The sequence below is a fragment of the Lethenteron reissneri genome, chromosome 19 (assembly GCF_015708825.2).
Source record: "Lethenteron reissneri isolate LAM-NWPU_2019-01 chromosome 19, ASM1570882v1, whole genome shotgun sequence".
Taxonomy (NCBI): Eukaryota; Metazoa; Chordata; class Hyperoartia; order Petromyzontiformes; family Petromyzontidae; genus Lethenteron; species Lethenteron reissneri.
Window position 1 is genome coordinate 1,957,957 of NC_083797.1, and position 27,734 is coordinate 1,985,690.

A 27,734-nucleotide genomic window follows, 5' to 3' on the forward strand; every position below is an offset into this window, starting at 1 on the left:
GTTCCTACCATCTCCCTCCGCAGGAATGTGTTTTTATTGTCTTTGCATTTTATGTCAGTGTACAATATTTTAATAGCCTCCCCCCACCCCCACTTGAGTGGAGGTGCTATCACATTTAAAATAAAGACGGTTAATAAATGAACGTGATTCTGATGTTCGCTGTCACTGGTTGGGATGCGACGTGAGGGTGGCGGGGCGAGGTGGCAACGCGTGGGAACTTGCCACCAGAGGGCGTCCTCGAGCAGCGGGCCCGGACCGCACCGCGTGTCTCGACAGCCCCGCGGGGCTCCGGACAAACACCCGGGGAAGTTGGGGAGTGGGGGGGGCTAAATAAATAATTAACGAGAGGGTGGTGGGTGGGGGGAGTTGTTACGGAGAGAAAGGAAAGAAGGTGGAGACACTCTCTGCCGATCTGCTTCGGCCGGCGTGGGGTGCTTAGAGGGTGCTTAGGGTGGTCGTGGTGCTGGTGGTCGTGGTGCTTAGAGGGTGCTTAGGGTGGTCGTGGTTTGCGTTCGGCTTGGGATGCTGTCTGGATCACAGGGCGAGCTCTGAGTCGCCGAGGGCAAGCACAGCCATGCAAGGTGAAGTACCACTCGGGCCAATCAGCACGTCCACGCGAGTTTTTATATCGCCACCCTTTACGCACGCACGCACACGCACACACACGCGCGTCCACACCGCGTATAGACACAGATCACTCGAGGGTGTTGGTCTTCACGACCTGTTGGCGCAAATTGCTGTTAGCGAGCAGCACCTTGCAGATGGGGTGGTGTGTGGACGAACGCCACGCACGGCCGCCTTTGTCTCTCCCCCCCAGCTATACATTTTTTTAAGGCTGAGTCGACCTAGTGAAAGCGCAGGAACGGTTCGCATGTTCGCCACCGAACGCTGCCCGCGACCGGGATTCGAACGGCGTCCGCTGGGTTCAGTGGCGCAGTGGTCAGCGCTAACCACTGCGCCACCGCTCCCCACGATCACACACGCGAGCCGTATGTATGCAGGTCTTGCACACACACACACAGTGGTGTGTGTGTGTGGGTGCACACACACGTAGGGTGCAATATGCACATGGTCAGAGTTTCACGCGCACAAACTCAGGAACGTGTGCATGAACACGACTACGTACACATGGATGCACACACACGCGCAGGTCACTACACACGTGTACACAACACGCACACGTGTACACAACATACATGTGTTGTATTGCTCGGACAATCTGTACGTGCGGCAAACCGATAACCGGTTCCCCCCCCCCCCCCTTGTTCTCCAAACCGGTTACCGGTAATGCAAGAAAAGCTGATTTTAACACGGCTCATGGCTCACGCACAACACACACACCAACACACACAACAACACACAACAACAACACACACAATACACACAACAACACACACAACAATAACACAACAACGATACACACAACACAACAACAACACACAAACTCGACGTCAGCTTGTATGAAAGTGTAGCAATGCACTTTATTAAAAGCCTTTACTACTCAACAGGCTCTGTACGTGTGCACGTGTGTAGCCGCCCCACCACCCCCTGGTCAACAGCACTCGGCTGAAGGCTACCCCCACCCCTCCCCTAGGTCGACTCAGCCTCAAATGAGTACCTGGCGCGGTGTGTAAAGCGTCGCCACTTTGGGGAGACAAAGGCGGCTGGGCCGTGGTGCTGGCCACCTCACCCCAATGCCGCGTGTCGTGCCGGCCTTCCACAGGCTACTGCACTCGCGAACAGCACTTGCCCCCAAAAGTCCGCTAAGGCTACACGGGGGATCTTTGTCTTGTTGGGTAATCGTTGGCACTCATAGGGACAACGTTGTTGTTCTTGCATGATTTAAGTTACTCGTAAGAAACAACAACAACAACTGAACAAAAAACAAGTTACCCCGTTTCACGTGTCGTGTGATTCATGCTTTAGTTATTTTGGGGTTAGATCGTTCCGGTAAACAAAATGTGTTCGTTTTGTTGCACTAGAAAGCGTTCACCAGCCGACAGAGCCGATCAAAGCAAGTCGCCACTTGTGGGCACACACTCCGGTCGATTTGGGGGGTTGAAACAAATCCGGAGGACGAACGTCGACATTTCAAAGCGAAGTTTGAGACTGAGTGGACAAATAAGAGCAGTTTTTACCCTTTCTGGCATTAAAACGGGTGAGATGTTAAGAGGTTCAAACAGCAAATAATTTATTTTGCAAGGAATAAAGTTCTGCATTAACCACACGCAGTACCTGTGGTGAACACGCAAACAAACATGCTCTGATAATTTGATATGGATCGATTACGTGTGATCAATGCAGACTTTGTCTTATTTTTTTTTATAACACTTTGATAAGTTTGTACGACAGACCCAACTTGTTTTGTTTGGCTGTGTCGGGTGGTGAACGGTTTATAGTTTTTTTTTTTTAAAGAAGACATTATAGACTCCATGATCTTCCCCAGAATAAACGAATGATGGATCGTAATATTTGGTCGTGAAAACTTACGCGTGAAAGCTTTAAGCTCGCGCGTATGATGTTCGCGATAGGCTCAGGAGGGATTTTTTCACCATCGGAATCTTTGCTTCGTCTGCCGGAGGAATCCGACGAGCTACGGAGCCCAGTGTGGGCGAGTCGTGGTGCGCAAAGCCACGGGAGAGAGAGATAGACAGGGCTTCAGGGGAGAGACACGGAGAGAGGATTTCGTGGTGTCCACCACACACACGCACTGTGGGGAGAGGTGGTGTAGCGGTTAACGCGCTCACGGCCAGCACCGGCGACGATTATCTGAACCGGTCCTGGGCCTCCCCTAGGTCGACTCAGCCTCAAATCCGTATCTGGTGCGGTGTGTAAACTTCGCCACTGGGGAGACAAAGGCGGTCGGGCGTGGTGCCGGCCACCCACCCCCCTCGTGTACCGTTCCGGCTTTCATAGGTGCTCGCTCACAGCACTTGCCCCTACAGTCTGTTAAGGCTATACGGGGGATCTTTGTCTTTTGTGGTGAACACATGTGGAACACACGTGCGCGTTACGCGCATCGCGTAGAATGCTTGGCGATGATGTCAGCGCTTGCACGTTGTGTGTGTGTGTCCACGTGCATGTTTGTATGTATGTACTTTGAACTTCTTTCGCACCGTACGTAGCCAACCGTGTTTATTTAGGCCCATCGTGTACGCCCAACGGCCCGTTTTTGTCTGTCCAATCCACTGCTGGATGAGGGCCATTGAGGGATATTTTAGTTGACCATATACTTCACCACGCTTAGATGGTCAGTGTGGTGGTGGTGTGGGGCGAATGCAGTACTGTACAACAATGTTTTTGCTGCACCATCCTTTGCTACCCACAAAGCCTTTTGCACAAGGCGGTCACCCACCCAGGCTTTTTTACCTGCTTAGCTTGCGAGATCTGATGAGATGAGGCGCATCCTGGATGGTCTGCTCATAGTCACTGTAATACTATTACTGTCATGTATGTTGTATGTACGTTGAACTTCTTTCACGCCGTACGTAGCCAGCCGTGCAAATCGGAGGTGTGGAAGGACAGCAAATCTTCTTGGTTCTTTCGGTAAAGTCACGTAGAAGGGAAATAATAAAATAATAAAAATAAAACATAATAAAGTAATATAATAAAATAATAAAATAAAATAAAAATGTATTTCCCTGTATTTCCCTTCTACGTGACTTTACCGAAAGAACCAAGAAGATGAATCCCTGCAGTCACGAAAGCTTTAAATCGAAAAGGACAGCAAACTTTAACACACAAAAAAAACTGTTCTAAAGAAATTAGTTTGACTCGGCAGTGCATTTAAGACACAGTGGTCGTGGATTGCTGGCTGTGTATTTATGCAGGATAAACACAACCCTCCCCGAGTCTCAATGCTCTGTGAGCAGGAGGGTCCTGCAACATTGGAATTGTTTGGCCACATCCCAGTGAATGGGTGGTTCGTTCGGCCTTGAATGTGGGAGGACACGGGAGAGCGCAGAAGGGATGAACAGTCGAGGACAGCTCGGATGGATTCAGGAATGCACGGCCCTACTGCTGTCCGCCGGCCATCTCGTTCGTCCGCACACGCTATTGCATATCGACCGTGATGTCCCAGCTCTCTGCTGCACTGTGTATATTCAAGTGTCTAAATTGTGTTATGCGATGGCACGTGTACGCATAACATATGCTATCTGTGTGCGAATCGTACATATGGCGTGCGTGTGCACTGCGCGTGCAATGTTTGAGAACAATAACCAAAAATATTCCACCATAAAGCCTTTAACCGGCTGTTGGGGCATGTGCTGTTAGCGAGCACCTATTGAGGCCGGCACGGCCACGCCTGGCTACCTTTGTCTCCCCCAGCGCAGATGTTTACACACCGCACCACGGTATTCATTTAAGGCTGAGTCGACCTAGGGAGACCCAAGACCAGTTCGGATATTCGTCACCGGTGTTGGCCGTGAGAGGGAATCGAATTTGGGTGGCCGGGTTCGTAGCGCAGCGTAGCGCTAACCGCTCCACAACCGATAATGCACACTCCGACATACATTGACAGTGTAAGTTTACACAAAGCAAATTATGTTTACACATTACGAGAGGAATTAAAAACTCTGACTTTGTGAGTGAATGCGGACCCCTAACATCAGCACTATTTATTATACAACGCGGTATCCTGTTTGTGTAATTAGGACAAGCAGCTGTTTCAATATCACAAATGCAACTTATAAACACTTGGCAACATTATTTCCGCACATTTTTTTTGTTACAAACCTACATTTTTTTTGCACGATAGCAACATTGTAGCAAGCTCGAATTGATGACCAGGGTTCCATTTTCGTCGAATGAGAAACTTAAACCGCAAGCGACTCAATCGGGGACGCCTGTATACACCCAGGTTCAAGCATCGATTCCCTCCACACTAGCAGCAGAGTCATTGCACCCCCACAGGTCACTCTTGCCAATGAGGTTCATCCTGGTCTCTTGAGGTCTCACCTGGTTAAGCAAAATACTACTTCTAATGAATGGAGATGGAGCGATGACATCGGCTCATGCTGCGGGGTTCTTGACGCACCGCTGCATTCGCAGAACTGTTCGAGATGGCGACGGCTCGGGTAGATCATGGCCGATGACGATCACGACAATGATTGGCGCAAGGAAGCGCTGCAAATGCAGAGAGCGCCTTCGGGGAAGCGGGCGCTGTGCATCAGCGCGCGGGCGTCATTGTCAACACAGCCTCGTGCGGCGTCACGTGGCCGGAGTGAGTCGGGCACTGGACACATTCTCAAACGTCGGCACGTGGCGACGCACAGCGCTTGGACGCTCCCAGCAAATGAGTCCTCACCCACCCCCCCTCTTCCTCCGCGGGACCGGGTGGCGCAAACGCGTTCCGGTTCGTGGCACGGGGAGAAGCTGGGTAGCCGCGGTGGCGAGGAGATGTTAACTCCCTCGCCTGGTATGCAGGAGAGGTGGTGGGGTTCGATGCCGACAACTGACGTTTGTGTATTTGGAGTCTGCGTGTCTCTCTTCTCGCGGTCGCCAGGATTTTTCTCATCGGGGTTTTCCCCTCCACGTTTAGCCTCAACATCACGCGTTTAGAGTATTTGGATGCTTACTCTTTGGTTCTTTCGATACCAAAGCGTATGGATCCCTGCAGTCACGAAAACTTCAAATCTAGAATATTTGGATGTTGTAAATTTCGACGTGATGAAAAAAGCCAATTCGTTGAGCTATCATTTGTGATAACCGCGTCGCTTCTGAACAAGAGCTGTATAGCCCAGAGGGCCTTCTTACCGGGCAAAATAAAAAAAAACATTGTTTACAGAGTTTTGTTTTGAAATCTGCACCGCACAAGCAGGGCGACAGAAATGGAGAGCGGGAGGAATGGAGCGCTGCCTTGTTGACAGCGTGACCCCTGGGCAACGGCTCAGTGGGGGGTGGGGGGGGGGTGCTGGCTGGACATGCCATGTGGTGTGCATTCTTTTTTTTCCTCTTTAAATTTTAAGGCAAGGACGGCGGGCGGGAGTTTCCGGATCACTGAGATTTTGTTAAAACTCCCAAAACCCCGTGGGGGATTGGTCCCAGTTTGGCCGGGAAGATGGCAGTGCTTGATGTGTGTAAATTAACCCCAGGCCACGAGGTAGGCAGCACTGACAAGTGGGCACACGAACCCATCCGTTTTCTCCGGATACGGAGAGTTTCCTCCCGCGTTCAAATCGTTCTTAAGAGAGGAATTGGCCAAACAACGTCGTGGTGGCAGGGCCCTGCTGAGCACGAGCGTTTTACACTCGGCGACCCCTTCACGGGCAGCTGCGCCGTGGGGATTGTGGGGACTCCCCGTGGCACCCAGAGGCGGATATTGAAGCCTCCCAAGGTGGGGTAGGGGGGAGGTGGGCGGGGGAGGTGGGCAGAGGAGGAGGGGGTCATCACCCCCCCCCCCCACCAACTCCTTAGATCTTCTTGGTTCTTTCGGTAAAGTCACGTATAATGGAAATAATAAATAAGAAAAATAAAATAATTTTATTATGTTTTATTATTATTATTTTATTATTTCCATTCTACGTGACTTTACCGAAAGAACCAATAAGATGAATCCCTGCAGTCACGAAAGCTTTAAATCGAAACTCCTTAGATCCCACAGCTGACGGGGAGCAGCAGCAGCAGACGTCGTGTGTGGCCAGAGAGAGATGACTTCTCCATCGGCGGCCACAAACAAACTCGCCACGGCTGGAGTAGCCAGCCCTGGAGCGCTCGGCCCGCGCTGGAGGTGGTGCCACCCGGTGCACCCGGATTTCTCGCCCCGGTCCCTGCGAGCCTTGCTCTGCGAACGCACGTGCACATCCTGGAATGAGGAATGAATTTTTCTTGGCGCCACGGAGACAGTGACATGAACCATGTGCACAGCGCGAGCGTTGGATGGGGAGGACGGAAAGAACCCTGTAGCGATACGAATGCCCGCTGTTTACCGAAGGAAGCCTTACATTTGAGTCTCAAGACTCGTTTGCTTTCGAAGGGAGGTCCTGCTACATTGAGGTATTTGACCAATTCCATTAATGAGCGTCTGGCTTTACGTGGGAGGAAACCGGAGTAGCTGGGGGAGAGTCACGCGCGCGAGCCGGGAACATTGTTCCAAGTTCCGCACAGATTGAAACATTCCACTCGCTGTGTGAGCATCTCCCCGGCCACCGCGCAGTGGAAGCCTCAGCGCTATCCCTCTGGTTCTAGATTGGAAGCTTTCGTGACTGCAAGGATTCATACTCTTAGGTTTTTTCGGTAAAGTCACGTAGGTAAAAAATAAAATTTAAATTAATTAAAGTAAAATAAAAAAATAAAAAATCACGACGTTTCGGAGGCAACACAAGCTTCCGTCTTCAGGTGGAACCGTCACAGCACGATTGCTGCATGAAGTCGTGATTTTTAATTTTTGTTATTTTACTTTTATTAATTTTAATTTTATTTTTTACCTACGTGACTTTACCGACAAAACCTAAGAGTTTGTATCCGTCTGGCTCCCAAGGAGTCGCGTGCTACCCAGGCGCCACCTTTGCTTACTTAGCTTTGGGTGCAGCTGGGATGGTTTGATCGTAAGGGTCGTGCAAAAACGTAATAATAGGTCGGGAACATTATGATTCATTGAGTCATAGATTAATAAGCTCGTTACGCGTGCATTTTAAGAATCGATTATTTCTGATTCGCGTTTATTGCATGTGGTTTATGGATACTGGCCGTGTGACGGTGCAGTCAGTTAGTAAAATATAATGAATCCCTTCGCTCACGATACTTTCAGCTGGTTGTGCTGTGAGAATCGATGATGTTCAATGCGTTTGTGGAGAATATAAATAACAAAATAAACGTTTTTTTACAAATCCCATCAGCCACACGACCATCTGGGAGCACTCATTCAGCAGATTTGGGTTCAACGTTTCAAACTCTGGACCGGTTGTTGTCATCCATTGTCTTATCGTCTGGGTCAGACTTGCTTGAACTAATTCTGCAGGTGAAGTGCCAGATGTTTATAGGCAAGGGCCCTCTCGATTAAACATTGGTCCTAGTTTGTTACGTAAATTTAACCGTGATCAATGATTCGAATCGGTAACTTTAGATTGTCGAAAGATCGGCGCTTGCTGAACAACCCTGCTCCTAGGGCCCAGTGTGCTGCTTGTGTTGGCCAGCCGAGCGGAGCTCGGGCACATCCAAGTGACCTCATTCTTTGTCCATAAACCTCGCAAGCACTGGGGACTCGTTTGAGTTCCTGCCGATCTGTGGGAGGAGGAGGAGGTAGGAGGAGGAGGAGATGTGGCCGTGGGGAGATGTGGGAATGAGGTGGGTGGGAGGAGAACTTCACGGCTTGCTTCCCCTTGCCGAGGGGCCCCTTGCTGGCAACGGTGGATTAAAGATTCCCAGTCGATGGGACGGCACTGCGCGGTGTCTCTTAGCTACGCACAGCCGGTCCGTCCCGACGACGAGGAGGTGGAGGAGGTGGAATACGTTCCGTGGTTCACACTCCGCGCACCGATGCGCGTGCGTGCGTGTCCTCCGTCAAAGGAACGATTCGCCGTCGCGAAAAATAGAAATGGGAATCGGCTGTGACGGCTGGCGCGTGGGGTTTGTGCGTGTGTGTAATGTTATTATTGTTAATAATATTTTAATGATAATTTTATAAAGCGCCTCCCACATTGAAATATCTCCAAACGCGCCGTAAGTAACTACGCACAAGTCTAGATACAATCCAATCGGAAATCATGTAAGAGCTCGTAACAATAGTCATAATACTGACAACTACACTCGCAATAGAGACAGACTGCAGACAAACTATGACAAAAGCTCGTAACAATGACTAGCAACCCAGTATTGGTAAAGTGCAATCAAACTACAGGAACAGCCAAAGAATAACAAAGAGGTTTTCACGCCAGAATTGGTGCCGCTCCAATTCGCACGGATGGCTCCGTGCGACGTGCAGGAAGTTCCACGTGGCCACACACGTCAACGTCACAATTGCCGACCACAGGTCCGGATTAGCGTTCGACGTTCCGCGAGGAGTCTGTGCAAGGAGTCACTCAAGGCTATGAAGTGTTCGACCGGCTGGGCGCTTGGCTCGCCACGCGCCCAGCCGCACGTCCAGCAAGGCGGGCGGCCCGCGTCCCCTGCCCGGCCGCTCTTTAATAGACGGGAGCAGACGAGGTGAGCGTGGGGACACGGTGACGGGCTGCCAAGGTCTACCCCCTCCTGCCCGCCACCCACCCACCCCCCCTCCATCTGTGCGCCTTGCAAAAGCAGAGCTGCTGCTGCTGCTGCGTCAGCATTTCAGTAGCGTCATCATTGTTGTTTTTGAACGGGGGGTGGGGGGGAATGCACGTGAGATGTTTTCACCCCACGAAATAAACAGCGCGACATTGTCCATAAACAGAGATGAATAGAGAGGCGTGTGGCTGGGGACAGCCTCCACCACCCCCCCCCCTTGCTCCCCAGCGTTGTTGAAGTCACGGCGTGCCGACTTTTTTCCCAGACGCCTGCCGCTCGCTCTCGAGCGCTGTGCTGCTTGGTCCTCGCTCACGCCGTCTCGAGCGCTGCGCTGTGGGGTCCTCACTCACTCACGCCGCTCGCAACTTTGATCGGCACCGTCAATCTCGCGTCCCTCTCCGCCCCACCCCTCCACCAAGCATAATTCTAGTCCTCGCTCCGTTCATACGGTATAAACAAAAATTACACATCACGGAAACAATTTCACTCTTCGCATTGTGTCGGGCCGTCCACTCGTTTTGCGCCAGCGTCATGGACCCCACGTTGGCGCTATCGTACGTGTCCTCAACTCCGGGTGGTATACTTAGCTGTAATTCACAGCCGCGGGTGGGTGAGGGCCCCCCCACGCTGTGTCGGTCGTGGGGGCCTTGGGGGGAGGGAGGTTTGTTTGTGCCATACTTCACCACGCTGGTCAATGCGGGTTGGTGAAGGTGACGGGGGTCTGCCATCGGTTGGGGGAGATCAGATCGCACTCGCCACTGATGTCGCCCCACCGTCAGGAATTCTGAATTCAAGTTGCCAAGTTCATAGCAGAAGTGCGCTAACCACTGTGCCACCACCCCCCCCCCCCAACAAAACACTTATGTAGGGTACATACATGTTTATTACGGAGCATATTTAAAACTCCACACGGGATATGGGTCCCAGACGGTACGATAATCGTTGATAAGATTTTAAGGTAAAAAAAAAGTTCATTAAATAGATTTGCTTTAATTGTACGTTTGTTTGTTTTATTGTGCTTTCTTAAAGATATGTAATGTTGTTGTTGTTGTAGCCCGGGTGGAAGAGGGGTGGTGGTGTGGTCCTTGCCCAATCCTGGCAGAGCCTGGCTCCAAAACTCAACAAGCAAAATAAACAAAGCGGCTCACGCGTTCACGTGAAGGGTGAATTCATCGCATCTCAGCGGTGTTTGTAGTTGCCATCGTGAGCCACTGTCGGGTACACGATGGATCTCCCACCACCTCAAGCTGTCTGGCCGCCTTGCCGTGCCTTAGCAGGGTCAACGTTCACCATTCGAGTGCTTGACACAGATTTCGAGAGCGTTGGTTTGCCACCGATCTGCGGATTTCACCGATTGACGTCCATAAATGACGTCACGCGATTTTGGACGATTTTTGACCCCCCCCCCCTCGTCACACGGCGTCACAAAAAGTCAGATCCCCCCTCAAATATGACGTCACAAAGCTCTGCCCCCCCCCAAAACCATATTTCCATTATGAAAATAAAACATGCTTCAAATCGCTTTAAATTATCGTCATTGTAGTGCGTATTTAATGTGGCGCTGCACTCTGATGTTGGAGGAGTGTTGTTATGACAATTATTGTTATAACAATTCTATATTTATTTAAAGTTGCGCATTTTGATGTGACGTCACATTTCTCAACCCCCCCCCCTCGTCAAACATCGTCACAAATGTCTGACCCCCCATCCCTAAGTGCGTGACTTCATTTATGGACGGCCCCAAATGCATTATCGGTGTTCGTCACGCGATAAAGATCGCCACGAGCGAATGCAATTAATCACAACAGAAGAGGCATTTAATAGGCAGGCAATAGGCTGGCGATGCCGAACAGGCCAGCGGGGTGAGTTGATCATCAGAATGGGCAAAAAGTTGTACGTGCTCGAATACGGCCCACCTGACGAAGGACTAGATTTGAAGCTTTCGTGTCTGCAAGGATTCATATGCTTGGGTTTTTTCGGTAAAGTCACATAGGTAAACAAGTTTAAATTAAAATTAATAAAAGTTAAATAAAATAAGAATCACAGCACGCTCGCTGTATTACTTGATACAGCTATCGTGCTGTGACGGTTCCACCTGAAGACGGAGGCTTGTGTTGCCTCCGAAACGTCGTGATTTTTATTTCATTTTTATTTCACTTTTATTAATTTTAATTAAAAAATTTACCTACGTGACTTTACCGAAAAAACCCAAAAATATGACGAAGGACTCTTTGAGTTTGACCGCAGCGTTGTGGGTGGAGGGGCCAAAATGTGTGACCTCGAAGGCGTGGGGGTCACCGTGCATTGTGGTCCGTCGGGCGGCGTGAGCGGCGGAGCGGTTCACTGACGAGGCCTTGCACAATGGCATGTCGGATGCGTTCAAGTTGACGATGCACACGCGCATTGAATGGCGCGCGCGCGATGGACCAATTATTTTTAATTCCCGCAGACTGTATGCAAGCGATGTGCTCATGTTACGTTTGTGTTGATGGAGCGTAAAAACCCGGGCGTGAGAGAGATGGACGAGAGAGGAAAATGAACCGAGTCTTGAATTTGAATCGCCACGCCGATGGGGTATGGGCGCTCTCTAACGGGATTTTTTCTCCCCCCCGCGCGTGTGTGTGCGCTTGCAGATGACGTGGGCGAAGGGGAAGAGATGCAAACCTATCCCTGGAAACACCTGGGTGAGTGGACTTACCGCAGAGCGTTTATACTGAATCGGCGGCATAGCCATCGAGTGTGCAGGCGGTGCGACTGCACGGGGCACCACGAAGATGGGGGGGGGGGGAGGAAGTAGGGGGGTAATTGGGCAGGGGGCCCCGCTTATAAAAACTATTACAACTAATTTTACTTTACCAGGTAAGGCCCACTGAGCTATATAGCTCTTTTTTAGAAGCGACCTGGCCACAAATGATAGCTCAACGAAGTTGGAGGGAAAAACCGGAAGACCCGGATAAAAATCCACACGACAACGGGGAGACGGAACTTGCAAACTCCAAATATACAGCAGCAGGTGTCAGGGTCGGGATTGGACCCACGACCTCCTGCACACCAGGCAAGGGGCTTCACATTTCGCTACCGTGCTGAGATGTTAACTACCTCGCCAATTCGCAACCATTCACTCACTCACGCTCTCTCACCACACTCTCCCGCTCACACTCGCTCGCCACGCTCTCCCGCTCACACTCGCTCACCACACTCTCCCACTCACACTCGCTCACCACACTCTCCCACTCACACTTGCTAACCACACTCTCCCACTCACACTCGCTCACCACACTCTCCTCTCTCAGATGCTGCTGCAGAGACGCGAGCCTCGGGCTGCCCTGGCTGCCGATCTCAGAAGTTGCTGCGAGCCTCCATCTCCGCCCTCTACCCGGTGGCCGCTGCACTGGCGGTGGCCGTCGCCGCCCTCGCCTGTATCGGTACGGGCGGCGCCGATGCCACGCTCCACCATCCGCTGCTGTGCATGAAGGCCGCCCCACGTCCCCGCTGACGACGCCTCGCGCTCTCGCGGTGCCATAACCTCGCTCGCCGCTGACCTCGTCGGGGGCGGACAGTGAACGCGCAACTTTGGGCAAACTTTGCCACGTGTTTGGAACCGTTGGGCCAAGTTGGCTCAATGTTCCATGTTTGTTGGGGTGGTGGGTGGTGGGGGGGGGGGGGGGGCTGGGGAGGGGGAGTGACCCAGGGCCAGTTCTGGTATCACTCGCGACCGATATTCTGTAACGATGGAAGAGAAAACAGCGGTGGAAATGGCCGAGGATTCATCTCTCTCTCTGTCGAGTGGGGGGCGTGGGGGGTCTCGGAGTATCGTGCGTCGAGAGTAACTCCGAGCCACTGGGAGCCTTTAGCCAAACTTGGTGGAATGTAGCCATAAAACATTGGCGCAGATACCCCCTCCATAGGCTGAGGCTGACAAATGAAATATTTTTGTGTTTGTTTAATAATCTGTGTGGGGAGCACGTGGGTGTGTTTTACGTTCACCGTTGAACTTGCGCGTTTTTGCGCTTCCACGTCTGCGGCGCGTTCACCAAACCACCGCGCACCTCGCCAGCGTGGTGAACTGCGGTCAAATAAGCGCCCCCATCCCATGACCCCGCCACTCGCCGTCGGTAGGGGGCCGTCTCCCAGCAATGCATCGACAAATGGCCGTACGTTGCGCACAAAGACAAAAATCCCCCGTATTGCCTTACCAGAATTTAGGGGCAAGTGCTGTTAGCGAGCACCTTTAAAGGCCGGCACGGCAAACGAGGGAGTGGGTGGTCAGCACCATGCCCGGCCGCCTTTGTCTCCCTAGTGGCGATGTCTACTACACACCGCACCAGGTACTCATTTTAGGCTGAGCCGATCTAGGGGAGGCCCAGGACCGGTTCAGATAATCGTCACCGGTGTTGGCTGTAAGCAGGAATCGAACCCGGGTCGCCAGATTCGTAGCGCAGCGCGCTAACCACTGCACCACCGCTCGCGCGCGTGTGTGTACGTAGTTTGCCTTAATATTTTAACGGTGTTTACGTTAAGATTTTAATCATTTAATCATAAGCGGCTAGGAAGCATTACGCGAGGTTTATATAGATATATAGAACAACAAAAATGCAGTGAGTGGAGGTGAACTAAGTGGCGAGGACTGAGACGAAATGAATATGCGCTTAGCTCGGACCTGATAATCGGGTCAGGGGACAGTCAATGATGTTGGAGCGGTTGAGTATTCCAGCGATGCGGTTAGCGATAGGGAGGGGATCAGGGATGCGTCCTGAACCATCTCCTCTGATAGCTGTAATCATAACAGAGCGGCCCGCTGTACCGGTGGGGGTAGCCCCCCACCCCTCCCCTGGGGGTTTATGTCCTGGGGTTTATTTACTTTCATCTCTGATAACCTCTTCTGCTGTTGCACACACGTCTCATTTACAGTGCTCCTCTCTCTTAACAACCCCCCTCGCCCTCCACAGAGACGAATATGTAAGAGAGTTTAAAAAAGTCGGTGAGACATCTGTTTTTAATTTGGCAAGAGAATCTCTCATCGCCGATTCTCACACAGGCGCAGAGGTCCATCTCTCGGCGCGTCGGCACCTCCACCCAGCTCGTGGATACGGAGCCAGAGAGAGCGCCGCCCGAGGCTGCAGCGGTGTTCACGTCAATACTAATAACACTAACCATCGTCTCGAGTCGTACAGGGCGTGTGTTTCTACTGTTGGGAACCATTCTAGGGCAGCGGTCCACAACCTGTTTGGCACCAGGGACCCGTTTCGTGGAAGACAATTTTTTCACGGACCGGGGGGAGGGGGGGGGTCATCATTGGGTCTTTCCCCCGTTTCAAAGAAGCTCTCCAGCGACGTTTGTTTTTTACTCATTGTGGCTACTAGGGGTTAGCAGCTTGTGGGCTTACCAACACCTTGACTGAGATAAGTGTGCAGTGCGGGAAAGAGGCGCGGATGGAAGTGGTGAATAATAAAATAATGGGGGGGGGGGCACGCGGACTCACCGCTCACCACTATGCGGTGTGTAGAGTGTGTACACACGCGGACTCACCGCTCTCACCTCCTGCTGCTGTGCGGCCCGGTTCCTAACAGGCCGCGGACCGCTACCGGTCCGCGGCCTGTTAGGAACCGGGGCTGGGGACCCCCCTGGTTTACGGCATCCCGGGGGGTGATAGGTGAGTGGAGTTCCCTAGTACAGGCGTCCTTAAGAGGATTATTGCACAATTAACCAACGAGCTATTTGATGGTTGTGATCGAAAGAGCAGCGCAAGTAGAATGTGTGACGGCAAGCGGCACCGGAAAAAAAGGTTCGGTACAGGCACAGGTCATCCGTACGCGACGAAAACACGTGCGACTCGAAAAGGACGGAGCAAAAGGCGTGGCAGCAGAGAGGCTCAAGGAAGAAGTCAGTTAGAGATGCAAGTACTCATTTAATACTATTGGTTCTTTCGGTAAAGTTACGTAGAAGGGAGATAATACAAGAATAAAAATATAAAACAATAAAAATTCTCACGACGTTTCGACTGCAACACAAGCAATCATCATCAGGTGTGAAATCCACAGCAAGATTTTTTTTTATTCACTTTTTTCAAATTTTCTTGCTGTGGATTTCACTTTTTTCTAATTTTCTTGCCGTGGATTTCACACCTGATGATGATTGCTTGTGTTGCAGTCGAAACGTCGTGAGAATTTTTTTTGTTTTATATTTATATTATGTTATTATCTCCCTTCTACGTGACTTTACCGAAAGAACCAAGACTATGAATCCATGCAGCCAGGAAAGCTTTAAATCAAAATTTTATAATTTAATACTTTAATAATAATAAGTTACACTTAGAGCGTTTCAACCAGAGGTCACACGGCGCTGCACAGAGCTAAAATCAAGCAAATAAATAACAATTATAAAACCTAATATAAGCACGCACGCTCACGATTTAACCACGGGTACAAATACCCCCCCTCCCCCACACACTCCCAAAGCACAGAACCAAATGAATCAGGAGAAACGGCCTTTTAGTAAAAAAAATGTCTTATGGCGGGATTTCAATAAACCGAGGAACTCAGCAGATCGAATATTCAATGGAAGGTAATTCCACAGCTTGGGGGCGGGGGAGCTCTGGAAAAGGCCAGGCGGGTCACCCATTGAACGGAAGTCAGCTCCGTGTTCTTTGGTTTAACTTTGCGAACGCCGAGATTCGAAGGATGCCTTTAAGCTGCGAGCTTCGGGCAATAACACTGAACCCCTCTGCGTGTCGTAAAGGCGTCTTAGTCTGGCTGCGGGCATTTCCCTCCCCCCCCCCACAAAAAGTTTGCTTTGCATAATGAGACCTCCTTTGCCAGTAGCAAAATATAATAATGGGGTTTTTATCCTTTTATCTGACACAAAACTGACACCCGTACAAAGGTGACAGTTTTGTGCCAGATAAAAGGGTAATTAAACCTATTATTAATAAAGTTTGCTTTGGCCCGTTAATGTTAAAGGTAAATTATCCACGGTTAGGGGCCGTCCATAAATGACGTCACGAACCTGGGGGGGGGGGGGAGGGTCAGACATTAGTGACGATGTGTGACGAGGGAGGGGGGGAGTTTGAGAAATGTGACGTCGCATCAAAATGCGCAATTTTAAATAAATGTAGACAACATGTTCGACTTAATTAAATAGAATTTTTAATAAATGTTTTCTCCTACAACATCAGAGTGCAGCGCCACATTAAATACGCACTACTATGACAATAGTTTAAAGCGATTTGAAGCATGTTTTTTTGGGGGGGGGGGGGGGGCAGAGCTTTGTGACGTCATATTTGAGGGGGGTTTGACTTTTTGTGACGCCGTGTGACGAGGGGGGGGGTCAAAAATCGTCGAAAATCACGTGACGTCATTTATGGACGGCCCCTTACGGATAAACGTGGCTTTGATTGGTGGAACGAGTCCAACGGTTTGACGCGCCCGGGATAATGAAGACGCATGCAGCACGTGCATGGAATGCGTCGGTTTGGTTTGAGTTCGTTTGACTTTGCGGTGTTTTAAAAAAAAACGTTTCTTTCCTCGTCAGGCAAAGAGAATTGAAAAAAACCGTACGGAACATTTTGCCTGTATCGTAGTCCTAATTGGTTGATGGTTTTGTTGTTTTGATGTAAAGCTTTCGTGACTGCAGGGATTCATATTCGTGGTTCTTTCGGTAAAGTCACGTAGAAGGGAAAGAAAAAAATAAAAAACCATAAAACAATAAAATTATCACGACATTTCGACTGCAACACAAGCAATCATCATCAGGTGTGATGCTCATCATCAGATTTGATGATTGCTTGTGTTGCAGTCGAAACGTCGTGAGAATGTTATTGTTTTGTATTTTTATTATTTTATTGTTTCCCTTCTGCGTGACTTTACCGAAAGAACCAAGAATGTATAGGTTTTGTTGTTGTTGCTGCAAAAAGTAGAAAAAAGCCACTTTATCATATCAGCAATGAGCGATATGTCGCAAAAGGCCTGTGTTGTTGCAGTAATTGACCTCCCGTGTGGTGACTAGTCTTGTCGACGTCCTCATGTACACAGAGAATGTATAAAACATAAATATATATACTAGCTTTACTACAGGATTCTTGTCCTGGATTAATACACGTTCTACGCGGAGGGTGTGGGGGGGTGCGTGACGTCAGCAGGCACACTGCGTGACGCTGCCGCATGCGGGTGACATCACAGATGTGACGTCACCGATCACTTGCCGTGCAAAATATATCCATTATTGCGCCCTCGCCCCCCCCAAATACAAAAGCCTATTTTTATACTTTTTGCATTGTGTACAGACTGGAAGCTACCCACATGCTAAATTTCAAGTTTGTTGCATGTCGGGAAGTATGCTAAACATTTCGAACAGACACACATAATCACAAATTTTCCCTTAAATATATATAGATGTACCACTGCTATATGTCCAATGTTGTGATGTCGTGACTTGTGTTGCGTGTAAACGTTTCCGACACTGGGAGACAAAGGAGGCCGGGCGTGGCGCTGGCCAGGCATCACCATGTCACGCGACACAGTGCTTCGACTCGCAAGCAGCACTTGCCCCAACAGCCTGCGGAAGGAGGCTACATGGGGCACTTTTGTCTTTGCGCGTGGGTTGCAGTGCTGCGCAGGGCGGACGGCGCCGCCACCGTCTTGCAGGCGGCGCGGGATGAGTCGAGGGGGCAGGCTGGAGGGAGTGGAGCTGAGCCTCGGTCAACTCGGAGCAGGTGAAGCGCTGTCCCCTCGTGGCGTTCTAGGATTTGAAGCTTTCGTGACTGCAAGGATTCGTACTCTTAGTTCTTTCGGTAAAGTCACGTAGGTAAAAAATGAAATTAAAATTATGAAAATAAAATAAAAATCGCGACGTTTCGGAGGCAACACAAGTCTCCGTCATCAGGTAGGGACCGTCACAGCCAGATTTGCGTGCCAAAGCGCCGAGAAGCTGCCCCTTGATGATCGCTCGCACCCCCCCCCAACTCCCCTGTGCGTCGCTTTCAGACGCGCTAGCGCAGAGCGACGTTCCCCACGGTGTGTGAGCGCACGTTCTGAGCAGCGCGCAACGTGTGCGGACGGAGCAAACCGTCGGCAGTTCCCGAAGAAATGCGTTGTGTCTTCTTGGTTCTTTCGGTAAAGTAATAAATAAAACATAATAAAATACGATTCTCACTGAGAATTGTATTTTATTATGTTGTATTTTTATTCTCACTGAGAATTGTATTTTATTATGTTTTATTTTTATTATTTTTTTATTTCCCTTCCACGTGACTTTACCGAAAGAACCAAGAAGACGAATCCCTGCAGTCACGAAAGCTTTAAATCGAAATGCATTGCGGCCCTCTTGTTGGAGGTCACCATCGAAGTGCGTTTTGAGTGAGATGTGACCCGGCTGACAGCGGCAGCAGCATCAGCATTGCACAGACAGACAACCGGGGCACCGGCTTAGTCATTATTAGGACTCGTCAATGCGGCGTAGACGCCAATGTTCGCTCCTGAAAAGTCTGCTTCTGGGAACCACGCATGGATGCGGCAATACTCCCCGCTTAAGTAGCCGCTCGCCGTTGGTTTAGCCGCTCGCCGATGCCATTGGTGAAGGCAGAATGCCACGACCACGACGCCAGGTCCCGTGGCTCCACCAGCGCGTTGGGAGGCGAGGTTTTGGTGGGGCTCACACCGAGGGTTTGTCAAACCCGTGCACCCCTGCCAGGGTGCGTTAAAATCGCTAGAACGCTCGGCAACATTCGCATTGACACGACAGACAGTTATTTTCTTCGACAGCGGGCTGCCGGATTAACACCTCGAGACAACGCGAGTGCAAGATGTGTTCACGATGTTAAGAATGTGGAGCAGCGTCACCAGTCGTTCACGTAAATTGCTTCTCTCGCAATCGCCGAGGGACCACGGACGCAGCCGGGCGGTGCGATCTCACTCCCCCCCCCCCCCGTTCTCCGGTTTCTTCCTAGAGCTAAAAGCCCGCGGTGCGATTGGCGATGGCACAAACGTCCCAATGTAGCAGGACCCTCTGGAATAATCATAATAATACTTTAATTTTATATAGCAGCGTCATTCAGGCCAACAGCATCCCACAACGCCGTGCAGTAATGATACATTAGGAGCAAAATCCCATTTAAGCGGTTGGCTACGTACGGTGGGAAAGACGGCCAACACACACGCATACACACACCGAGCATATGAAAACCCTACGACTGCCCAGCACCGAAACAAAAAGCACACAGACAACAAAAGAAGAACCGAGTCAATAAGGCGACAACAAGGGAAGAGTCTATATCGTTACTCAGTGTTGCTACCCCGAGTAAAAATATAACATCTATAAATTATCATATAGAAGGGAAATAATAAAATAATACCAATAAAACATAATAAAATACAATTCTCACGACGTTTCGGCCACAACGCAAGCAGCCGTCCTCAGGTGAAGAACAGGGCTGTCGAGGAGACAGAGTCTGAATGAGAGAGTCGACAGACCTGTTCCTCACCTGAGGACGGCTGCTTGCGTTGTGGCCGAAACATCGTGATAATTATTTAATGTTTTATTTTTATTATTTTATTATTTCCCTTCTACGTGACTTTACCAAAAGAACCAAGAAGACGAATCCCTGCCAGTCACGAAAGTTTTAAATCGAAATTTTAATCATCACAATTCATATTCGTGAGCACGATGTGATTCATTTCTCACGCGACGTCGTGTCCCCCCCCCCCCCCCCCCCCGGCCTGCCCCCAGGCTGGGACACGGGGGCAGAGATCTCGGACGTGCGTGCCCAGCTGGGCGTCGTGGCGCGCCACCTGCGCCGCTACAAGCTGGCGGCGAGGGAGCGCGCCGAGCAGCACGACAGCTTGGACCGTCTGGTGAAGCTGAGCACCGCGCTCGCCTCCTCGGTGTACGACGCCAGCGCCTCGGTGCGGGTGCTGCACGCCGCCGCGCTCCGCGCCGCCGTCAACGCCTCGCGGACCGACCCCACGCTCACGCAAAGTACGATTGCGCCGCGCGGTGCCGGCTCGCGGAGAGATGTTGATTGCCTCGCCTGGTACGCAGGAGGCCGTGGGTTAGATCCCGACCCCCTGACGCCTCCTGTATATTTGGAGTTTGTGGTGTCTCTCCCTCTGTCTCTCTCTATCCCTGCGCTCGTGTGGATTTTTCTCCGGGTCCTCCAGATTTTCCCTCCCCATTTCAAGAGAGGACCGTGTGGTGAGCGAGTGTGTGCAAGATTAGTGGTGAGATGGCGAGATAGTTAGCAACTCGCCACCGTGGCGAGATGTTAACTACTTCGTCTGGTGTGTAAGAAGTCGTCGGTTAGATCCCGACCCTGACGCCTGCTGCAACATTTGGAGTTTGCGTGTTCTCCCAGTGGACGCATGGATTTTTGTTGTTGTTGTCTACGCACGGTGCGAAAGAAGTTCAACATACATATATATGTTGCTCCACATCTAGAATAAACACGCGCTGCCTGCTATACATTTCCACACGATAAGCCACTTCCTTGACCTGTCATTTGTGACCAGGTCACTTCTGAAAAAGAGCGATATAGCAGCTCGGTGGGGCCTTCTTACCTGGTAAAAATTAACATAGTTGAAAGTTTAGTTCCACCACCATCGCTCGCGTTCTGCTGGATCTGGCTTAGATTCTAGGATGGCGAGAGCAGCAGCAGCAACAACAGCAGCAGCAACAACAGCAGCAGCAACAACAGCAACAACAGCCGGAGCGTGAACCCAGAAAGTGGGATCGGCTCTCGAGTCGGCGGGCGCGGTGACATCGTTGTGACCCTTTGACCCCCGGAGCGGCGGTTTCCAAGACGGCCACGGACCTTGTCGCGACGCGCCTCGCTCCCCCCTTCCTGTGTCTGCCCCGTGGGCCGTGAGGGGTGGAGGTGTCGCTGCGCAGCGCCGTGCGGGAGGAGCTCGAGCCGGCGGTGGACGAGGAGGCGCGGGGAGCGCGCGCCCTGGAGGCGCGGCTGGCGCTGTGGCTGGCCGGCCCGCGCGCCTTCCTCGCCGAGACGCTGCAGCGCGGCGAGCACCGGGCCACGACGCTGGACCTGGCGCTGGACGCGACGCTGCAGCACGCGGAGCGCTTCGGCGGGGAGGAGGGGGAGCGGCTGCTGCGCGAGGAGATCGACCAGCTGGGCCGAGCCGCCGCGCAGGTCGTGAGAGCGAGCGAGCGCGTGAAGGAGCGGGCGATTTACACCTCCCCTGCCCCCCCACTTCGCCCCCCACAATATTGTCAGATCAGCCTTTCGTCTCCCGTAACGTGGCTAAATTATCGCAGTCTGCGTTTTTTTTTCTCCCTCATGGATCGGCCGACAACACCTTTGTACATAGAGGACCACAGAGTTTTGTGGGGGAATCTGGCACCCGCTCGTCTGTGGTTCCTCTTGGCGACTCCGAGTCATCCCCTCTCTCTCTACGAGAGCGAGCGAATTGCTGCCCGGTGAAGCTTTGCAAATTTAATGTTTTTATTTTATTAATATTATTATCATCATTCAAAATAGTTTCTTCCACCTCGTCGTAGCCGCTCACGCTGAGGTCTCTGGCGGAGAGTCGTGTTCATCTTCACGATTCAAGATCCTTCCTCCACTAGCAAACCAAAAAAGAATACACGCAAAATTAACGCCGGCCGTAGAGCAATACGTGCAACGGTCCGGGCCCTCGATTGAACGTATGTCTGTCTGTACACCATGTTGAACTTCTTTCGCACCGTAATGCAACCAACCATGCTTATCAGAGGTGCTGGGGAAGGACAATCAACTAAACACAAAGGCCATGCCGGTGGTGCCCGAACGTTCGATGTTCACTCGGCAGGCGCGTACGTAGAAGGTCGGGTTTGGCCGCGGTGGCCATTACGGTCCTTTGCCTAGAGGCCCATCCCAGGGGTCGGCAACCAAAATAACAAGAAGAGACATTTTTGTCGAATTCGATAAAAATGTACGTTGCGAATGGACGTCGTGTGTGCGAGGTGAACGTTGTTTGAGTTGAACGTCGTGTGAACGGACGTCGTCTGAACGTACGTTGTGCCAATTCACCGCCGCGTTTTCCCGCGGCGGTGAAACGCGGCCGGTGGCGCTGCAGGCGTCGGCGAGCGCCAGGGAGCACATCGCCGAGCTCCAAGCGGCCGCGGCCGAGATGCTGGAGCTGACGGAGCGAGCGGTCAACTTGTCGGCGGCCGTGAGCGCACAGGACGATGCGCTGCAGGTGAGGCTCGTGACCTACGTGCCAGGGGAGTCGATCGGTACGCTCGCCATACTTGCAATGGATCGACCATTTGCGGGTTCGCGGTGCGGTGCGATCGGTGGCTGTGGTGGGATCGTGCGTGCGGTCGGAGGGGGTGGCCTAAAGCAACGGTCACGAATGATTCTCATTGTGCTTGTGCTGAATCCATGTGTTCAGTTTACCAGGTAAGGCCCACGGAGCGACCTGGCCACAAATGATAGCTCAACCAAGTGGCTTATCATATGGAGATTCATAGCAGCCAAATACTCTAAACGCATGTTTCTAAATGTGGAGGGAAAAGCCGGAGGACCCGGAGAAAAATCCACGCGACCACGGGGAGAACGTGCAAACTCCAAATATACAGGCGTCAGCGTTAGGACAGAAACCACGACCTCCTGCATAGCAGGCGAGGGAGTTAACATCTTGCCACCACGGCCACCACGGCAAAATGTTAAAGGGAGGGTAACACGGCGTCGCGCATATAAACGTCTCTTTTGGAAAGATCCCTAAAAATAGAATAAAAAAACAGGAAAATCCTACATCCAAATCGCAATGATTGGGCATCGCATTCTCAAAGCTCAGTGACTTAAGGTAACCCTGACTTGTGCTCAGCTGGTCTCTGAGGGGGTGCCCTGAAAATTGTTGGTAGTCCAAGTAAATTTGAATAAATATAGATGTTTTTTTTTCCCACGCTGCACAGACGCGTGCTGTGCCAGGCAGTCCCAGTTAGGGAAAGTGCTCTACTGAGGCATCGAGTTAGTTGCCAACTGTGAGGTGGAATAACCAGGACATATCGTGGGAGAAGTAGACCTCACAATACCAGAAGTGGCGAGTTCTACACGTGAATACATCGTCCTGAGTTGTGTGTAATTATTTCCATAATACTGGTAGGAACCTCCTGGTTCCACCAGTCCACAGGGGTTTATTGTGTCCGTCCATCGTGCAGGGAGGGGCTGGGTGGGGAGGGGCTGGGTGGGGAGGGTGGGGCTGGGTGGGGGGTGGGAGGGGTGGGGCTGGGTGGAGAGGGGCTGGTCACCCCGTGGTGCCCTTATAAAACTCAACGTTTAACCTACTGACGCCGGCTTGTGCCCGCCCTCACAGTCGGGCATTTTTGCGGAATACACCACGCCGCCTTTGACCCTGGCCATTGACCGAGCAACCCAACATTCCTACCAGCTCCCTCCGCAGGAATGTGTTTACGTAATTAACAAAAACCGGGAAAACACAAACAGATATCCCAGGATGATGGCCACCTCAACAAGAGGACGATCCTGAGAAAACCAGGATGGGTGGAAACCCTCGTGTTATGCCTGAGCAGCCTGTGAATTTCAAGGTCATGTTGGCGAGATGTTAATTACCTCGCCTCGTATACAGGAGGTTGTGGGATCGATTCTGACCATGACGCCTGTTGTATATTTGGAGTTTGCGTGTCTTTCTCCCCGTGGTGGCGTGGAATTTTCTCTGGGTCCTCCGGTTTTTCCCTCCACATTTAGAATCAACATCGCGCGTTCAGAATATCTGGCTGCTATAAATGTCCACGTGACGATGAGCCGCTTCGTCGAGCTCTCATTTATGGCCACGTCACTTGTGAAAAATAACTATATCGCAGCTCAATGGGCCTTACCTGGTAAAAATGAAAAAATAGGCTTTTAATAGGTTTACATTCCCCGTGTGCGCAGGACTTGGCAGAGCAGCTACGCTACGTGGAGAAGCAGATGGAGGTGAAGACGGAGAGCGTCCACTCGCGTCTTGAGATTCAGGACTTGGAGGTGAGTGAGGCCAACCACCGAGCTGGGGACGCGGCAAAGCCTCTCGCCTGGGTTGTCGGCAACCTGCGGCTCCGGATCCGCATGCGGCGGATCGTTAAGGAACTGCTCCATCGTGCTATTCACGTGCATCGCGGCCCTTTAAATTTTTTCTACCGAATTCGAAATTTTTTTTATCTACTTGTTATTTCGGTTGCCGATTCCAGTCTCATCGGTCCACCCGCCCCACCGCCGGCGACGTGGTGAATCGTTCAGATTTGGGCTCGCGATTCCAGCAAAAAATAATCGTGTAATTTCCTTTGTCTCGCTTGTATTGTCTCTCTTACTTGTACTGTCCGTCTGGAGGTTGCGGCAATCGCACGCTCGCTGCATGAAGGGAATAGAGGAGCTGCGTGAACTTCGCAGTAAAATTGGATTCGGTTTGCACCGAGTGGGCAACTCCACTCGATCCCGTAAATCGTATCGTGCGAATGAAATGCGTGTCATATGTACGTTGAACTTCTTTCGCACCGTACGTAGCCAACCTTGCTAATCAGAGGTGCAGAGAAAGGACACATATACAAACATATACACGATAAATACAATTAATGTTCAGGTGTAATTGTCAGGCTGCTTGCCCTCGTCCGCGATTCCATTACCGCGGAACTGACCGTGCACGGGCGAATGTTATTCAAAGGCAACGCGCGGAGGTAACGCTACCGCCCCCCGTCTTTCTCTCTTTCCCTCCCCCTCCAAACGCGCGCACGCGCACGCCAGGTGCAGAACGTGCGCATCAGCATGAACGGCACAGAGCAGCACCTCGCCAGCCTGGCCCTGTACCTGAGCGAGGTGGTGAGCGGCGCGTCCGAACCATCGGGCGTCACATGGGCCGACATGGCGCGCATCTCCCACGCCGCCACCCTGGTGGGCTTCAACCTGCGGGTGATGCGGGCGCGCCAGATCTTGCTGTCCGACCGGCTGCACACGGAGGCGTCCAATTTGTCGGCGGCGATGAGTGAGCTGAGGCTGCTGGACCAGGACAAGGAGGTCATCGCGCACGGCATCACGGTCACCGTGCAAGGTCAGAGGTCGGCGCATCGCGAGCGCTTTCGGATGCGCTTCTGCAGCCGTCTGGAATGCTCTTCCTGCCGGTATTAGGAATCCACTGGAGCTACGCACTTTTGCATCATCTCAATTGATAAACTCACTTCTTGAGAAGTGAGTTTTGTGTTTAGCTCCTTGTCCTTCCCCCTCACAGTTGGCTACATACGGTGTGAAAGAAGCTCTACATACACAGGTCGTTCCATCGATCTTAAATTCTAGAACAAGAAAAAAAAATGCCGCCTTTCCCATGTTTTGTCTTTCGACGTGTAAGTCTAAGTTTTTTCATTACATATCTGCTGTACATTAGACTCGTTAGATGATCATATTAGATTATAACAATAGTACCAGATTAGTCTCGCACACAACTGTCCGCACACACCGTCTGTACGTAGACATAACGTGGATACGACTGTAATTGTGGGCGTGCATGTCTCCTCTCTCTCTCTCTCCACCAAGGCTTGCCAGGGCCCCATGGCAAGGTTGGGGACACGGGCCCCTCGGGGGCATTGGGCCACCAGGGCCAGAAGGGCGACGTCGGAGACCTGGGCGCCGCAGGACGCCCCGGGCAGAAAGGCGTCTCGGGATTGCCTGGCCACGAGGGGGTGCAGGGCCTGACAGGCCCGAGAGGAACCCCCGGCAAAAGGGGCGAGAAGGGGGACCCGGGAATTGTCGGCTTCGTGGGGCCCGAGGGAGCCAAGGGGCTCAAGGGAGAGGAGGGTCTCTTTGGCGATCCGGGCCCACCCGGCCCGGCCGGCATTCACGGCCCCGAGGGTCCCCCGGGCTTTGTCGGGCCGCCGGGCCCCGCGGGAGAGATGGGAATGCTCGGCCAGAAGGGCGACGTGGGCCCTCCCGGCATAGCCGGCCCTCTCGGTGCGCCGGGCTGGCCTGGCCCGCCCGGCGACCCGGGACCCTCCGAGCCGGAATTTGAAGACGCGTCGGAAACCGCCGAGGACGCGTGGGATGGCACCGACTCTCCGCCAGGGACAGTTGGCCCCGATTTGCCGGCAACGACGGCGACGGGGGCACGGGCCTACGATCAGAGCCCGTCTGGCGGCGAGGAGGCGTCTGCTCCGACGCCGGAACCGCTCGCGACCCCGCCGGATCCGCTCGCGACCCCGCCGGATCCGCTCGCGACCCCGCCGGAGGAGGCCTCGATGGTCGGCGATACGCCCTAGCGGCGCCACCCACCCACGGTCCGCATCGCCGCATTTGGCGTTTTTTTCCGTACGAACGGCGCATTCGCCCGATGATCGGCAAACACGTCCGCTGTGTGACGTAGGGAGTGCCGCTTTGCATTAGAACCGAGACGTTGCTGTGCGCGTGAATGCGCGTGCCGCATGCGTGTGTACCGCACGCGTGTGTACCCAACGTGAGCTGGAGAGCTCTCGTGTGCGTGTGTGTGCGTGCGCGCAAGCCGTTCGCTACGAAGTGACGTGTTTTGCCACCGTGGCGCTTGTGCCAGGCTGAGTGCGGTTCGAGGAAGTCGCGCGACGTGTCGAAAGCTCCCTGGGACAGGAGGTCACGGAGAGAGACCCAAGCGTTGTGGGTCAACTTCCCGGGATGACCGACGGCTGGATGGCACCACCTGTGGTCGCCACTGTTACGCTTCGCGCGGAAAGCTCGCGTGCATGCGCGCGAGGTCCTATGTGGCGTGGGATGTGTTGCCAACCGTCGTAACGACTTACTTTCAACACGGCCGATTGGCAAATGTGATGAGGTTTATAATCGAGGTTTTTTGGGTTAGAACGCGCAAATATATAAATGTGTCATTAAACCCGCCACCACCCTACACAGCCAATTACCAATTCGATACTAGTACACCACACCGGTGTGTTGGAGAGCCAAGCCACAACATTTACAATCTGAGTACGATGCATTTATATATTTACGCGATCTAACCTGCATTGTGGAGGATAATGTTCGCGGAAGCCTCCTGCGTGTGAAAGTGGTAAGGTTTTTAGTTGGTGGGTCACCGACATTGGCAATCGGCGAAAACCTTCCCGAGAGGAGGACAGCACGCATGCCGATTTGTCCATTTGTTCCTGACGTGTCGAGCCATTTAGATTTTTGTTTATCTTTTGGAGACGAATTCTGTGGCGCACACCCGTTCCTGACACAGGCCGGGCTTAGAATAAGACAATGAATGATTATTCGTGCGACCGTGCAGATATTTTTTGACCCTATGTACACACGTTTCTCAATAGCTTAGTTATTTACGTATTACAAAAAAAATTATATAAGTTATATACATGAAAATGATATACGTGTGTGTATATTTATGAGATGTTATCCTTCAGAGTGCGGTTCGCGTGCACTTTATTTGCGGTCACTTTGGCAGCTGCCGCCCCTCTCAATTGCTCCCCGCTCGGGAAATCGGTGTGCGCTTCGATAATTATCACGGCTCATATCAGTTCCTAGGATCAAGATGTACATGTATATAATAATAATGATAATAAACACAATTTATAATGCACACATA

At 51.9% G+C, this 27,734-nt stretch overlaps 1 protein-coding gene across 1 annotated transcript; it reads left to right on the forward strand.

Annotated features, from left to right (window-relative positions):
- The first annotated feature begins 378 nt into the window (after nt 1-378).
- LOC133344104 (scavenger receptor class A member 3-like) lies at nt 379-27,734 on the forward strand. Its single transcript, XM_061554077.1, is given in 11 exon segments — nt 379-581; nt 11,838-11,888; nt 12,498-12,629; nt 17,809-17,867; nt 17,869-17,914; nt 19,927-20,175; nt 21,063-21,340; nt 22,266-22,388; nt 24,086-24,175; nt 24,929-25,232; nt 25,712-27,734. Coding segments are annotated over 11 exon segments (2,058 nt in total). The 5' UTR covers nt 379-574; the 3' UTR covers nt 26,431-27,734.